The sequence below is a fragment of the Alligator sinensis genome, unplaced genomic scaffold (genome assembly GCF_000455745.1).
Source record: "Alligator sinensis unplaced genomic scaffold, ASM45574v1 scaffold482_2, whole genome shotgun sequence".
NCBI classification, from domain to species: domain Eukaryota; kingdom Metazoa; phylum Chordata; order Crocodylia; family Alligatoridae; genus Alligator; species Alligator sinensis.
In genome coordinates, this window is record NW_005842678.1 from 385,227 (window position 1) to 402,848 (window position 17,622).

General features: G+C 37.9%; 1 protein-coding gene across 29 annotated transcripts in view; it reads left to right on the forward strand.

Annotated features, from left to right (window-relative positions):
* Window positions 1–17,622, forward strand: part of DST (dystonin) — a 428,507-nt gene that overhangs the window by 315,339 nt on the left and 95,546 nt on the right. For 26 of the 29 annotated variants that reach the window (XM_025215834.1, XM_025215826.1, XM_025215830.1 and 23 more), the window contains 7 exons: window positions 8,471–8,632; window positions 9,856–10,026; window positions 11,714–11,880; window positions 14,006–14,165; window positions 14,418–14,744; window positions 14,911–14,995; window positions 16,850–17,091. In XM_025215834.1, coding sequence (XP_025071619.1) covers window positions 8,471–8,632; window positions 9,856–10,026; window positions 11,714–11,880; window positions 14,006–14,165; window positions 14,418–14,744; window positions 14,911–14,995; window positions 16,850–17,091 — 1,314 coding nt within the window. The remainder of the gene's footprint in view (window positions 1–8,470; window positions 8,633–9,855; window positions 10,027–11,713; window positions 11,881–14,005; window positions 14,166–14,417; window positions 14,745–14,910; window positions 14,996–16,849; window positions 17,092–17,622) is intronic. The other 3 variants (XM_025215846.1, XM_025215837.1, XM_025215839.1) reach the window with 1 other exon arrangement.

Below are 17,622 nucleotides of genomic sequence, written 5' to 3' on the forward strand. Positions count from 1 at the left end.
CTTTTGTTTCTTTAAAAGCAAAATGAACAAAGCCTTAGAGGTGGGCCTGAACCCCACTATAAATTTTGGGAAGTTTGGATTTGGAAATATCTTCGTATTTGGGTCCCATCTTTTAAAAAACAAAACAAAACAAAAATAAGCAACTCCTCCTGTGCTCTTAACCATCCTCAGTCAGTTACTATACTTGTAACATTTGCAGATCTCTACAGTAAGTTCATTAGAATCCCTTCCCTACTTATTAATGAAGATATATGGCATTGTTCCAAAATTCATCAGTGGATGATTCTTTGGTTTTGTTATTTTTTTTTCAGAGTAGTAGTAAATATAGCTCTTAAAGACTTTTCTTAATGGTTGCACTATGTAGCATGCATGTAGAGGAAGGCTTCTAATTGGAACTCACAGGAAATCTTAGCTTGTCTGAATGCCTGAAAGTTCTTGTTGATGAACTTGAACAAAGATTATAATTGGTTTATGCTAGTTGTATAGATTGTGTCCTCTGATTGATTGATTTATTTTTGGCAATAGGACCAAGGTAGTTCTTGTGCAACAGTCTGAGGTTCATTTTCATATGCTTAAGTAATCTATTGAAATCCAGAGTTTTTGTTAATGTACTAATTTAAACAACTTTTGCAAAATAAACCATAGAACTCTTTCATAGGGGATACCACTTGTTATGATCTTTGGTAAAAAGTAAAAGTAGGCTTACGGGATTGTTTTAATTTTCTTTAACTTGAGAAAATATCTAATACTTACAGGTGTTACATAAGATTGTTCCAAAAGGTCTTCCCTAGAGCTAGTTGAAAATGTGAAAACTAGAAATTAAAAAAATCCAAGTTTTATCAAAATATTAAAATATAGAAAATCTAGTCTAATATTGAATCCAACAAAATGTAACAAAAATCTAAAACTAATTTAATATATAGAAAATCTAGTATGAACATGCCCTTCTAAAGCAGATACTCTTTCATTTCTGTAGAAATTTGTGTTTGGTTTGGATGCTAGTATGCTCTTTTGCCTGGCTCTCCAAAGAATGTCCTCTTCATCTTAACCATTATGGGTTATAATTCTCATTTACAGAAATCTGAGACTTTAGTCTCCAAATTAGTATCTGTTTGACATAGTTTAATATGTAATAGCTTTGTTTAATTTTATGGGCAATAGAGACATTATTATCTGTACTAGCTTGAGTTAATGAAACCAGCAAAATCTATGAAAGCAGAAAGAATGTTGCAAATCCTTTTAATGTTTTGGTCTATTAGTGACCATATCTCTATGTCTGTTACATTTTCTTTCTTAAAAGCCTTTTTGAATATCCCCTAAAACAAAAGTTTTCTTAGTGTTTTTTGTCTGCTCAATACAGTACATTCTGTCTGCTGCTTAACTAAAAGAGCTTTGGAGGTTTTTGAGTCAGCAGTGCTCTATTACGTTTTAACACCAAGTGCCATATGCTGCTCTTAACCTGTGGTCTCAACTGTCACTAAAATTGATACCCCACATCATGAGCAGCATAGAGCTCTGGTCAATAAAAGTATGCAAAGTAGTACTGCTGAGGAAGCAGCTTGAACATGACCTCTTCACTGTAGTATATTGGTGAATTATGCGTTCGCCCCTGACCTCTTTGAATTAACATCTTAAGTGACTATTACCAGGATGTTCAGGTACAAAATATTAGGGTTGGTTCTAAAAGTTTTTCAGAGTCTAGAGCCAGGTTCTCTGCCTGGTTTAATTGTTTCCATGCCAGCACAATTCCATTAAGAATCATGTCCTAATATCAATATAAACTTTTTCACAAAGTTTTATTTTAGTTTCCATAGGAACCTGAGAGGTTTTTGTTTGGATTTATAAAGTTCTCCATCTAGTGTTTGCTAGACAGACACTGCTCTAGGAAGCTGTTGTATGGGAAAGTACAAAAGAATAGAAACAAAGCTAAAACTGAAATATCCAGTCCATTTTTCAGGGGAACATGTCAAAAAACATATAAACAATATAACTGCAGGTAAACTAGATTTCTAAAATCTTATAATAATTTCAGATATAAATTATGGAGATTAAAGTTCTTGGTTCAGTTTTTAACTTGACAGTACCCTTTTAAATGGGGACACTAATATGTTGCCCTGTAGACTGCACAGAGTATACTATTCACTAGAAATCCACAAGATTAGATTTCTCTTTCTTCTGTCAACATTTTTGCTAGATTTTTTTTCTATAATTAAGTAAAGTAGTGCTGTTTCTGCCGGTTGGAGAAAGTGCTCTGGAAATTCGGTACGTCTTAAGTGGTGTCAGGTTACCTAGCAAGGCTGTGCGTTGTCAGTTTCAACATTCTGAACTAATTAACAATGTTTCACTGTGCTTCTCAGCAGCCCTGGTCCTCCAGAACTAAAGAATGTTTTCTGATTTACGTGATGTCACCACCAGCCAGCTTGTTACAGTCTCTCTAGGCACCTCCCACTAAAACAGTTCAGTCGGTCTCAGAGACAAGACAAATGTTAAAAGTGAAAAGATGACTAAGAAGTTAAGTCACATGGGGCAGAAAACATGGGGGGGGGGGTGGCACTAAGAGGTCAGGCACCTACTAATGCTTCGGCAGAGTAATACTCTGAGAACGAATGGGATAGTAGCAGATGTTGCCTAAAGAATAAAAAGGGCGTTTCTTTAAGCTCAGTGCTGGGAGGGTGCCTGTCAGTTCATAAGAAACCAGGGAAAGCTGGAAAGCTTATCAGCTACACTGGATGGTACACGTGAATGCTCATTGTTGGATTTCCTTTTATGCCTTCTTCTCTCCAGCTGCGTTTCAAAATGAAGACAGACGGTGATCACAGTCAGCTAGCTACAGCTTATAGTTAAGTTTTGCTGAATTTCAACTGAATGTAAATCTGCTGTGCCTCGGGGGAAAATGCTGTAATTATTCTACTCTGCATTTGCCCTAGACAGGGTAACAATCTCCAGGAGGATATTTGGAAAATGAGTTTTAAAAAGTTTATTTTCTAATTATTAGCTCAAAGGGATGTTTGATTGCAGTGACTTGGCTACCTGGAAAACTATATTTTCCTATGGAACTTCTGAATGCGCCACAGAGAAGCTTAGTACAAGAAGAAAATAAATTGCCTTTCAGATCCAGATTATTTATAGCTACTGCCAAAAAAAAAAGTAAAGGACTACTTTATTATTTGTACTATTCTAGATTTATTTTCCCCTGAAGATTTTCTTTGTGCCTTGGTCTGAACTGTACACGGCTACTGTGGGATCTTTCTTTTTAAGCTTCTGCACCATGACTTATTTATAACGGATGTAGAATTCTGCAGACATTTACATGGATTACAGTTAATTGGTCACCTACAGAAGATAATGTGCTGCCTGCTATAATGTTCATTTATTTGCAAAACTTAATCAGGAGATTTAAGATACAAATTTTGACCTGCAAGAAGAAATGGAACATGCTGTTGGAAAGTTCTGAGTCTTTGAGCCACTGTTGGGTTTGGTTTTGTTTTGAGGTTTTTTGTGATATTGGAAGACTTGTATTCCTTACTTACTGAAGCACTTTATATTTTAGAAAATAATTAAATCAGCTGTAGTTGCATGTACACAGATGCACTGATTATGACCTTAACCACCTCATAAATTATGACATATATTTTATATATGTGTGTTTTTCTGCTAAAAGCATGTTTACTATAGTTCTTCAGACTGATAGCATCTTTAACATGTTTCATTACATGTCGCTGAAAGTAGAGGCATACTAGTATATTTCTATAAACGCCTTCAAAATGGGGAAACCACTTAGCAGGCCAGACTGTTTACGTCAGAATCCTCCTTGTGTGGGGAAGGGTGAAGAAGATGAAGATCTAAATATTGAAGACTGTTATGTTCCTCAGAGGTCAATATATGATACAGTGAGACTGAATGAACAGATTGATTCAGGTTCTAAAGGAAGCCTGTCCTCAAAACATTTTGCAGATCGGACTTTACCATATAGTCATAGAACACTGGATATTAGTACTTTGTGTTCCAATGGTGCCCTTACTTCTTCCAGTGCATTTGAGCTTAGAGGTCGTGAAGCAAACAAATTAGATGAAAAAATGATCTTCGATGCACTAAAATTGAACAGTGATATAATTCGAACAGCTGGATTACCCAAAGCAAAGTCTCACACAGAAAAGAAAGAACATAGGAGATCATGGAGAATGTTTGTTCCACCCAATTTTTCAGACTATGCAAATAAAAGTGAATGCTCATTTGTTGAAACTGCTGATGTTTCAGATATAGCAAAAGCAAGCAAATGGGGTACTAATTCTCTTACCTCAGAAGAGGATGACTCTGGTTTATGCAGCCCTCCAACAGAAAGGGAATCAAAACATGCCACATTATTAATAGGGGAACAACATCAAACCAGAAGTTTGTCTTCTGCAGAAGATATTCATGTAGTAGGTCAGTTCAGACCATTTTTTCCTGCAATTTACAGTAGTGAACAGAAGATCCCATCACATGCTAACAGAGAAAGCTACAAACTGACCTTGCATGATGTTTCTTCACCAGAAAAAACAGATGAGAGTGGTTCTCAGAAATATGAAAGTGATCAGGAAGAGAAAGGGAGCACATGTTATAATTTACAGAGTTGTTTGAAAGAAGACATGGCATATGGAGACCATCTCCAGGGAGATGGAGAAAACAATAATTTTACATATGACAAAAAAGTGGAAAAGGAGTATGAAGCTGAAGAACAAATTAGCACACAAGTCACAATGATAGAAAGGGACTGTGTAGCTGATGCACCTCCACATTTAGATGTTTACTGTGCAAATGTTGGTATAAACACCAGTGACATGGATTTAACAAAATATGAGATTTTGTCTGATCCAGAGGAATCTAACGTGACACAGAAAGACTCAATTGAAATGGAATTCTTTAGCCAGGAGCTGGATTTAGATAATATCATAAGCTGCCCAAAAACTATTTCAATGAGAAGTAAAGGGACTATTTGGACTACAGGCCCACAGATAGAAGCCTTGGGTACAGTCTGCAATGGCCTATTGTCTAACAAGGTAATTCAGAAAGAAAGGCATCTTGTAAATGTTCCAGCAGAAACAAAAAGCTGTTTTCTTTTTTGCTATCCTAAAAGAAGTAAACTAGTCAAGTTTTGGTGAGCAGTTATTATTGCAACTAACATTTTATTTTTCATTAACTAAGAAAATCTGGTTACTGGTATTATTTGTGTAGCACGTTACAAAATGTCAGAAGTGAGTGAGATGGTCACTTTAGTAAATGAATTAGGGGCAGTTTCTGACAGGGATAATTATTTCCAGCTGTTTGGTGCACAGCTATTTATTGTCCAGATGGTGTCTGTTACTCTTCATTTGGAAAACCTCCACTGTGCATTGATCTTAGCATTCATTTTCTTACACAAATTGTGGTTAAAGGCAATGCCATTCAAGGGCATTTATGGCTCATTTATTCAGCTTGACCAGCCTTTCTTGTAAAAGGTACAAACAACAGCGTTGGATTGTTGTGGTTCCCAAAGTACGCAGATTAAAGACTTGTTGCATGTACTGAGCCCCGTTTCCTGAATCTGCATGCCAAAAATTAGATCTGAAGTTACAGTGGTATTTTACAAGCACGAGATCTTATAACATTTTCTGAGTGGTGGATGAGGTAAGAAAGTTAAGAGTGAAACTTTGTACTAAGTAAGGAGTGTTTGTCAGGTCTGTAATTTTTTCTGCCTACTTTGGCAGAAGTTTGAGCTATTTCGGGGTTTGTTGCTAAGCTGTTCTGGTGAAGTCTAGCCTCAAAGACCATTTTAATTTGTTTTAAGCTTCTTTTTGTGACGTGTGTACATGTATTTAAAGGATGGATTCGGGAGAATAGATCAATCCTCATTGCTTTTGAAAGATAAGGCATTTTGGAGTATAAAAGAAGTCCAGGATAACAAAGCTGTTTATAAAATGATTACCCAAAAGCAGAGAATAAAGCTTGGCACTTTTCCTTATCTAGCATGGGAGCAGCTACTTAGTTACTAGTTATAGATATTCACAAAAATTGTCTTTTTTCTTGTTTATAGCTCTCAGAAAAGTGTCGTCAACCCCAGTACTTTCTCCTGCCTGTTCAGTCCATGTTATGTACAATGTTATTGGCATGTCAAATATACAGAAAATAGCCCAACCACCTGATATCTCTTTCTTTAAAATGTGTGACTTACCATTGTGTTCCTCTTGCCCGAAAAGGAGAGTAAATGGTACGTTAGATGGGCTTCCTGCTCTTCAGGAAGCTGAAGAAGGTTGCTTTGAAAGCACTAAATGTAAACCAAAGCTGTTACTGAATGCCACTATAGAAATAGAAGGATTTAGGGTCAAAAGTTGAGCATTCTTTAGCATTGTTTATTCATCACTTATTTTTCTCTAGCCTATGTAATTAATTCAGCAGCCTTTGGCAAATTTCTGATCTCATTGACACTAGTGTCAGTTCAGCCTGTCTCAGTTGAAAGCAACTGAGGGAGCTTGAATTTATGCTAGTACTGCTATTATGATAATCTGGCACAGCAAAAGTTAAATGATAGATGCAGAAAATGCTCAGTGACTACACTTGTCCACACAGACACCTGTATTTTTCAAAAATATCCTACAGTAATATAATAATGGGATGGCAGATTGGTTAAAGTGTCTTGCTACAGCTCTATAAGTGTAAGTTCAAACCTGTCCCTAGGCTTGTGCTGCAGGCTGTTCCAGATGACATTGTTGAAAGTAGGCACCTGGTCATTTAGGGTAGTAACTCAAAGTCACTTGAATATCATGCTGACCACATCACTCCCTTTTAAGCTGTTGACTGATGTGCCTTAACCTGCTAGTCTGATGCAATCTAGGATGAGGTGGACCTTTGACCCTTTTAAAATAGAATAATTTGTAACCTCATTGAGTATCTGCTTTGGTGTTGTTTCCCCTTCCTCTGTGCTTCACTTCCCCATTTATTCCTATTGCTGACAGTTTCCTAGGCTAAGTACAGACAGTCAAAAGGCCCGAGGCTGAATCGATTCAGTCTTTGTAGGTTAAATTGCAACAGATTTAACCTGCATGGTTTAAATAGAAACAAAAGTGACCAGACATTTGCCTTTGATTCAGGAAATGCAGCCACATACCAGCCGTGGCTCAGGCCAGAAGCCAGGGGACACTAGAGTATGGCTCTCTGGCTGTGAGTTCACTTCCCCTTCCTGCTGCCCCTGAGGTCTCTGGGATTTGCAGTCCAGAATTACAGCAGTGGTACTCTACTGGGTTGCTCATAACTTCTTCTTCCTGCTTCCAGATGCCTCTGGGATTTGTAGTCCACAGTTGCAGCCAGCAGTAAGTGCAAGTGGGGTAACGGGTGTTTAACCCCCCTCCCTTGCCGCAGACCATGGCTGGGATTTGCTGAGGGGCAGTCCCCCCATAGACTGGGCTGCTTGCCCCCTCACTAAGCCCTTGCTGCTCCAGCTAAGGAGTAGAGGGGTGGGGCCAGCCCTGCTCTCTGGAGCAGACAGCACAGCCCAGCCCAGGGCTGCAAAGCATGCTGAGGGGGCTGTGATTTCACTTGAACCAGGAATGGGTCTGAGACAAGTTAATTGGTTTGACCCAAATCAGTTATGTTTGACACTACATTCATCCAGGTTTATCTTAAACCAGTTTCAGCCATTTTGAAGGTGGTTTATATATACTGAGCTTCTGTTCTGTTACAGGTTTAAACCAGTTTCTGATCACTTAAACCGGTTTATGTGTAACTTCTGTCCCTAGCCCTAAAGTCTGGTCTAAAGTTTGTCTTCTGTAACTTCAGGCCTTTGACCCTTATTCAGTCTTTGGAAATCATATCCTGTTCTCTCCCTCAGTGTGCATTTTGTTCACTCACTTTTATGATCTACACACTGTTTGTATTCCTTCAGAATCTGCTTTTTTTTTTTTTTTTTTTTTTTTTTGAAATGGTATACCTGTTTTTCCATGTTACACTAGCCCTTGTATTCTTTTTGTGGTCTTTCTCTATGCGTTCTCTCCTTTTGTCTGTCCTTCTGAAACATTACTGTGACCTGAAGACAATGGGCCACTTAGTAACATGTGCAGGCAGGCAGGTTTTCATTGTACCCTGCCCTATCAGTACCAGGACTGAATTTGCTCCAGTGTGCCAGCTGGAGTCAAAGCAGAACCAGTTAGAAGCTGACTTTAAATTTTATATGAAATCTTTTTGTAAATATAGTACTATACCTTTAAAGATAGCATTTGTTCATTTTCCCCAAAAGTATTGTACTATCTTTGATTATCTTTAATTGTATTTAGGATGAGGTTTGTTTCAGTAAATACAATTTGTTTTTAATTATGCTATATAGCTCTGCATTAGTTTTCTGTACTAAGATGAGTGCATACTGTGTGATTTTACTTTTGATAGCCACATCACAGTTGCTTAAGCTGCTGATATCATTGGATATAATAGTACAGATGTCTCTTTGGTTTTCCAACTGCAGGTATTCCAGAAAGAGGAAATTGATCCACTGCAGGTTAAACAACAGGAAGTAAACTGGTTAGGTCAAGGCCTTATTCAAAGTGCTGCTAAAAATGCTAGCACCAAGAACCTGGAGCATGACCTTGAAGATGTTAACACCCGGTGGAAGACTCTAAATAAAAAGGTTATTATATTGTACACCTACAAACTCCATTTCTGCCTAATTGTTTCTCCATGCACGTACAGCCTATTTATTTGTTGCCATCTTTCAAAAATGAAATTGGAATATATTCATAATGGTGTCAAGATTGTGCTACCTTAATATAGTTGCTTTCCTTGTAATTTTCTTTAAGAAAAAAAGTCTGTCTCATTAATCAGCAGTGTGTGGCTGTTATTTCTGTCAGATTTTCTGTAGGTTTTGTCTTAGGGTACTAAGTGAGGACTGATTTCCTCAGGACTACATGATCCCCTCTGGTTATGCAGAGGAGAGGGGAGTTTAATAAACTAGAAAGTGCCCACGTAAATAGGAAAGGTAGTGGCACTGTTTGTTCTCAGCCTCTTAGTCATTTCTCTCCCTTCATCATCTATGGTGATTTCTTCCTATTGTATTTTCATTCACTATGCTATATGTTTGTATTCCAGTAATACTTTAAGCAACAATAGAGAACAGATCTCTGGCCAGAAGCAAGTTTCCTTTAAAGTACCTCAGAGCTTTTTCAGTGCTATAACCCTCATCAGTAACCACTGCTTTGAAAGCGTGACTTTTTGTAGCTTTGGTTTCTTTTGTATGCCATTAAAAGTTCTGGTACAACCATGCAAAAAACAGCAGTTGTTGAAAATGTGATATAGCAGTGGTGAGAAGTAGGAAAAGTCCCCATTGTCTCAGGCTCCGCCTCTCAGAAGGGATGATGCAGTGGAGCAGCAGATGCTCATGATTCATGGATCTGTCGTCTCCTTCCCTGCCTTTTGAACTATAAAGAGAGTATTGTCCCATAATAAGGGCTGCAGTTCTGGATCCTTGGCTGAATCTTTTTACAAGGGAGCCCTTGTAAAGTGCACACTTCCTAGAAGCGTGTTTCATGACACTATCTCACACTGGTATAATTGTACAACATTACTGTACATCATGGGAGTATTTTCTGTAATGGATTACTGAGGTGATTTAGTTTTCTAAGACCCAGCATCATTCCTTTAAATAAAAGACCACAGTCTAATAGAGAATATGGTTTTTTGAGGCCTAGCTCATAGCTACCTTAGCATAGTTTTAAAATGATAGGTGTGTTGTTATAAAGAACTATCAAATTAAAGTGCACTAGTGTAATAATGACAGCCATTCTGCAATCCTTAGTTACTTTGAAGAAGTACAAGTTAAAAAGAAAGAAATATAAATAATAATCTGTCATTCAGGTTGTTCAGCGTGCTGCTCAGCTGCAAGAAGCCCTCCTTCATTGTGGGAGATTCCAGGATGCCCTTGAATCTCTGCTTAGCTGGCTCATTGATACAGAAGATCTTGTGGCCAATCAGAAGCCCCCATCTGCTGAATTCAAAGTTGTGAAGGCCCAAATACAAGAACAGAAAGTAAGGAAACATTATTCCTTCAGATTCAGGTTCTCTCCACTCCACCTCTCTCCACTTCATGAGGATAATGAGTTTCTATGTCAAAGCATTAAGTCTGCTCAAGTATATTGTATTACAGTGAAACATACAGGATATTTAAAACAGCCATGCATTCCTTACTGTAATGCATGCATTCCCTTCTCAGGACTTGATTGCATAATGTGATGCACACTCTTTATTCTCACTGTCATTGGATCTTAAGGGTTCAGACAGAAGTGCAGCTCCTCGCTGTAACTCAGAATGCTTTGCAGGAAGCATTCTGAGTTGCAATGATCCCCCAGACTAAACAGAAGTTCACTGCTGGTTCCAGCGGGGAGGGGAATCTAGCTGCTGGCTGTCAGCCTGCAGCCAGTTTCCCCTAGCAATGGCTCCTTCTCAGCCTGTCCCTGTTTTCAGAATGGGAGGGGGGAAAGGAAACTGAGGAAGCCTATTCTAGGGGTTCCTCAGCCATCGCTGGAGGGTGGGGTGGGTGAATTGGAGCCTCTCGCCACCTCAGAGGGACTCCAGTATACCCCACCCTACCCTCTAGTGGGGGCTGAAGAAGCCCCAAAACAAACTCCCTCCACCCCCTTCCCCCCCCCCCCCCCTTCTGAAAACAGCAGCAGGCTAGGAGCTCCATAGACACAAATTACAGAAGACACTCTGCATCTTCATCTGAACTCTCATGTAATGAGGGCTCAAATTTTCACCTGATCAGCTATTTTTGAAGCAGTGTGCAGCCGTGCACTTGTTTGCCCATGACTAGAGACTGCTTTCTGTGGCCAGGTCAAGAGAAAATTGACATTTCTGTTTGTGCCCTAAGATGGGGTCAATCCTGTGGGCAGTGGGATGTGCTGGAGTTGTGCTGTTATCATTTCCTGTAGACATTGGGTTGTTATTACTTCTAGAATCTTCAGAATTACCAGAAATGGAGCTCAGAAGCCAGATGAGATTGTGCATTATGACCCATAGTCAGTTTCCTATTTAGATGGAGATACAGTCAATGGAGTCTAAGGTTGTAGTATGCAATACACCACTCTGGGCTGACAGATGGGTGGAGTTTCTGCAAGTAATTAAAAATAGTGAGGAAAAAATAGGAAGATCATTAGGTTTTAGACCAAGATATAGAAGACAGCTGACATGGGGAACTGAGTAACTAGGGCCAAGTGATCCATAGAAAATGCAACTTGTTCCATATATATATATATATATATATATATATTTACTAAGCCTCATTAGATGTCTAGTTTGTTCATAAATACTCTCACAAATTATATTACTAAAATATCTTAAATATGAAACTTCCCTGGGTGGTATCAAAAACATTTTCCCTTGGGCCTACGCACCATTAGTGGTGTCTATACAGCTTCCCCACACAAAAGCCAATTAATATACTTGTTTACAGATAGGGGTCATTTTGGGGACAAGGACTTGGTGGACCTATGCCAGTTTTGACTGACAGAGAAACAATTAAGTATTCCAAATCAGAAAGGTCTCTTTTTCCAATATTGATATTTTAACAGTAATGCCAAGATTTCTTTGCCATTGCCCTTTTACATAAAGTTACAATATTTCACAAGACCTTGAAAGTGTCCTTGCCTTTCCTCTTCTCTGTGTTGATACAGTTGTCCTTAGTAATTTGATTTTGTTTTTTTTGCTTTAACTCCAGCTTCTCCAGAGATTGCTGGATGATCGCAAACCTACTGTTGAGGTAATCAAGCGTGAAGGGGAGAAAATTGCAGAGTCAGCAGAACCTGCTGATAAAGTGAAAATCTTGAAACAGTTGAGTCTCCTGGATAGTAGATGGGATGCATTGCTCAGTAAAGCTGAAACAAGGTACTTGAAATTCTTAATTCCTCTGAGAAATATAGGTACAGCGGGAGATAGATGGCAAGAAGCAGCATGCAGAACTGCATAGTCTGAAATTGCATAAGCACTATCGTTGTTATATCAAATTTTTGTGCCTAGATGTGGATTAATAGTTGCTTACAAAGATGTGCAACAGAAAATGGTTTGAACTGATCATCACATATCAAAACTAAAATGTTTGACTCATTTTACTACCAGTAAAGATGTAAGAATTTACTGGGATGATTTGCACATAGTACTTCTGATTACCTGGGACACCAAACCTACATTAGTACAGGTACAATATAGGTTACTTGATGGAGAAACCATGTCTTTGCTGTTCTGCATAGCACCAAGCGTAAGAGTAGCAGTCAACAAATAATAAGATGGTTCTTTGAACTGTCAAATCCCCATATATATAGCTACAAATAAAGGACACAACTCCTAGGTGTCTCCTTTTCAAATGAAGGTAATCTCTATAATTGATTTCCAGCAACTATTTTGGTCCTCATCCTGTTAGTTACTGAGCTCCTTATATGAGGTGCTGATCTCTCTCAGCTTCCAATAAATCAAAAAAGGGCCATCACTGCTCAGAACTGTATCAAGAAATCAGAAGACACAGCTTCTTTCCCAAACAGTTGGAAGTCAAATCAGATAAGCACAACTCCTGAGAAGGTTAACATGAACAGTGCAGATATCTTTGAAGAAAACAATATTGAAATGCTGGGCAGAAGAAATGTGCTTACAGAAGAGGGATTTGAGAAAAGATTGCTTTATTCATAAAAGAAGGAAAGGGGGAGCTGTAAGTTTAAGAGATGCTATGGAAGAAGGTACAAAATTCATAATGAGATGGTTTGGGAAGACACAGATTAAATGGACAATGCATCATTACAGTGCATAAAAGTTGAATGTTTTTATCCATATGAGGAAAATGAAGATTCAGGCATTTAGGCTTTTTTGAACTACTCTGATTCTTCCTAATCCTTTTGCCCTTTTCTATGTATGTTGCTGCTTGAGCATTCTTCTCTGCACTCATAATAATAGTAATAACCTGCATACCAAAAGAAATTAGTAGCTTTGGCTAATAGACTGTAATACAATTTTATATGTTAAAAATACAAGGATCCATGACCCATTAACTGAAGTAAATGTTAATTTAATATAATGCTATTATCCCAGTCTGGTGAAACTTATTTTCAAATCAAATTATAAGTTGCCTAAGCCATCTGTGGCAATAAGCTTGCCTCCATAATTCTTTAATTGTACTCTGCACTACAAGAAAACTAAGAGCAGCAAAAGACACTCTTGGGTGGAAATGGATTTTATTCATAATGTTTTTATAGGAATAATATGAAACATCTAGTATTTTATATAGAACAAATTTTATATAGAACAAATTTCTGTATCACTCAAAATAGCCTGCCTAGAGTGAAGTTTATAAAAGAGCAGGATTGGAAGAACTAACTGCAGACAAGATCCCCATCAGAAATATTAGAAATATTTAAAATGTTGCAGATGTTGTTTCCTTAGTTTATTGGTGAAGTGTATCTACTTTATTAATACTAATACTCCATTTATTTCTGTGGAAATGTGGAATGTAAACTTTTGACCAAGTATGATGTCACTGAACAAATATTTTAAGGATTTTTTTTTCAGTTTTCAGGAACATTTCTTTATTAAATAAAGCACTTAAGTGTAAGTCTGTTTAAATCAGTTTAACTAAAAGCATGTGCTTAATGTTAACTAGAAACTTAAGCACTTGCCTAAATAGGAGTGACCCATATACTTAAGTATTTTGCTGAATTGAGTTTTAAAATATTTTTGAATGAATGTGGAATACAGTGAAATTTATTTTATTAACAAAAGGTACCAATTACTTGAATTGCTTGGTCAGCCAGTATGACTTTTGAAGTCTTTCTTATTAAGTGTACTTTTAGTTGGTTGACGATTTACCTTGTTTTTCTTTCTATACTGTGGATGTGTTTCTATTCCAGATAGCTGGTTTCTGCAGGAATGTTTAGGATTTTTTTGGTGGTGAAGGGCTGAAAGTTTTTGTTGAATATTTCATACATACTTCATCACAAACATGACCTTTATCTTGGCATGTTTATAGGAATCGTCAGTTGGAAGGTATCTCAGTGGTAGCACAGAAGTTCCATGAAACTTTAGAACCACTGGTTGAGTGGCTGACCACCACTGAGAAAAGGCTTGCAAATGCTGAACCCATTGGAACACAGGCTTTGAAATTACAACAACAGATTTCTCAGCATAAAGTAAGATATAAACTTGATATATGCATGATCTTTTTTTAAGTGAGTTTATGAAGTACAGAATAATTAGAAACTCTGTTGTGGTGATTGGTTGGTTATTTTTCCTCCCTGCATTACTTTAAGTTTGATACATTTTCATTTCTAATTGACAATGAAGCCATTTTCTTTCTGTTGATTTTTGATTCCATTCATATTATCCTTTGTGTTTATGACCCTTTTTCGTTATTTTTTCATTATTTCTAAAACTTCATTTAGGCCCTAGAAGATGACATCCTCACTCACAGTAAAAGTTTACATCAAGCTGTTAGTATTGGCCAGTCTTTAAAGACTCTGAGCTCCAGGGAGGATAAAGATATGGTTCAGGAAAAGCTAGATTCTTCCCAAGCCCGGTATATTGAGATGCAAGAGAAGAGCAGCAACAGAGCCGAGCTGCTCCAACAAGCCTATTGCAATGCTCAGATTTTTGGGGAGGATGAAGTTGAATTGATGAACTGGTTGAATGAAGTCCATGACAAACTGAGTAAACTATCAATCCAAGATTACAACACAGACTTACTTGTGAAACAACACACTGAGCTGCTGGTATTTTTATTTCTTTTCTGTTCAATTTATAGTTTTATTTTTACTTCTTCTACCATTTATTTTTCCCATTAATATATTTTGTTTGAAAAAGGCAAATGGCCTATAATAGCTAAATATAATTTGTTTATATAATTTATTTTCTTACACAAATGGCATCTTCTTTTAGGTTCTTCAGGAGGAGATTCTTCTCAGAAAAGAAAATGTTGATCAGGCCATACAAAATGGATTAGAACTTCTCAAGCAAACAACAGGTAAGAACTTTGAGGAAACTATAACTCAGCAGCTTTTTTTCCTCATACTTGCAAATGACCATGAAAAAATTAAATTCATGCTTGTAAATATGAGTCCTGATACATTAGCTAGAGCTGTGGTAATTTTATATTTTGATAACATTTGAAGTCAGGGCAAGTTATGTCTTTAGGCCAAATTCTCTAAGAGAAGAAAATGCCAGTAAAGTCAGTGGAATTTATGCCTGAAAAAAATGGGTTCTTTTTTTTCTGGTGGAAAATTATTTCAGCAAACCTGCATTCCATTCTTACTAGCAAGTTATGAACATTACTCATGATGTAGGGCTATTTGGCACAAGACATAGTCGTTTCTCTGGAGAGGCTCGCGAATGAGCTAGAGATTAGACTACCTTTTACTTCAAGAGACAAGCTGCGTCCTCCAGATCAGAGCAAGTATTATGGGAAAGGCTGCATTCCAATTGCACACAACATGTCTGGTTTGCAGATCAACATCTATCTAAACTTTCCAGTGTTCCAAGTTCTTGAACTCCCTACAACACATGCATGATTGGGGAAATAAAATTCCCTCTCTTACAAATTAGAAATTATACCATGTGATAAAATCTAAATATATAGGAATAAATCTACTGTGGAATCTCTGGTTTTGTTTTGGTCATTGGCTGTGCATCTAGCAACTGATAAATGGACTGTATGATTTAAAGAATAATGTAATACTTACTTTTAGTTGAAAATCATTTGGTATTTTACAGGTTTGTCCTTGCATTTTCATTGATACTTGTTATAACATAATTTAATCTTTACAAAACTGATTGTGAATTTCAGGGTTAATTTTTTTAGTCTGTGTCTGAATAAAGAGGTGTGGAATTTTAAATCTTAACTTTTTAAAACCCAAGAGAGTGAGGACCATTTCCCTGTTTCCCAAGATATAACAAGAGATGGAGTCAGCCCCCAGAGTTTGGCTGTAGACCTGCACTGGCCCAAAGATGGGCCTGGAATAGCCTGAGGGACAGACCCTTGGCTAATGTAAATTGTTGCAGCTCCACTGACATCACTTGAACTTTGACAGTTTGCATCAGCCGAGGATCCCCATAAGGCTCTTGTTTGTGTCAGTCTGCCAATTAAACATAGACTAAAAACAGAAGTTGTTTTTGTTATGGCATCAGCTGTACTGAGATGTGTCCTAAAGCTGGTCCGATTGATCAGCAAAAAAAGGCGTTGCCATTGTCCTCCAAGGTTGAGCCCCTGCCCCTCCTGGAATTTCAGGGGCCCAATTCTGTGAGACAATGGCCCTGGGTGCTGTGCCCCAACCTGGGGGGCAACAGCTTTAAAGTACACCCCGGGAATCGTAGGGGGGTTCCCTGTAGTAGTGCCATATGTGTGCATGGGGAATCCGTGGCTAGGGGATTCCTGAGGCTGCTCTACAAGCAGGGGAACCCAGGCAAGTGTTCCTGGGACTTCAGGGGCCCAATCCTGTGTGCCCTGAGAATTCCCTGCAAGGGAATTCAGGGAATTCTTAGGCCCCTGAAGCCACCGGAGCACCTGTCCGGGGGCGGCTGGAGAGCACAGACATCTCTGGGCTGCTCACGCTCTCTTGCTATAAAGCTAACAGATATTTGCCACAGAAAAGTGGCGCAAATGTATATCGCCTGTTATCATGGCTATGATTCTGGGCATTTGTGGAATGGCAAGGGGCATGGACATGTGTTTGCTTGGGCTTCGTGCTGCCTTAAACATTTTTATAGAGACACAGAGGTCATGTCTATTTTCAACCATAGAAATAAATACATTTTTCAGGGTTTCTGTTTTGTTCTGGATTTTGTTGCATTGATGTGAAATAACATGGCTTTAAAATTTTAGGTGATGAAGTAGTAATTATTCAAGATAAACTGGAAGGCATTAAAGCCAGGTACAAGGATCTTAATAAATTGAGTTTGGATGTGTCGAAGACTTTAGAACAGGCTCTGCAGCTTGCTGGCCAGCTGCATTCAACTCATGAGGAGCTCTGTGCATGGCTTGACAAAGTAGAAGTGGAATTGCTTTCATATGAAGCTCAAATCCCTACTGGTGAAGAATTAAGCCAAGCACAAGAAAGACAAAAGGTATGTTCTAAAAGGTGCAAGCTGTATTTATTTCTGTTTATAAAGGCTTCTGCCATAGGTTAACTTCTATTGCCTTAGGCATCTCTTGCAAAATAATTGTAATTTGGCACCGGATCAACTTTCTGACTAAAATTAACACAATAAAGAATCATAATCTCTTCCTAGAGTCACATGGCATGGTCACTTATGAGATTAGGCTGCAGTTTATTATTAGCTCAGCAGGAGAAAAGTTACATTGCGCTTTTGTTCGGTATGCTACCTAGCCCTGGGAAAAATCTTAAGTTGTCAAAGTTATTTTTGTTCCTCATTTATGACGTGGACAAGAATGGAAAAAAAGGGAAGAAGAAGAAAAAGTAAGACTTATAAAAATAGCCTACATTTAAGGCATAGTATACATTTCAGGTTAATAATAGACGTTTTTTAAAATTAAAAACTGTCCAGTGTTAACAGGATGCTATCAACGCCATGGCATGAAATAGGTTACTAAACACACTAATTTTAGAAACCAGAGTTTAAAAAAAAAAAAAAAAA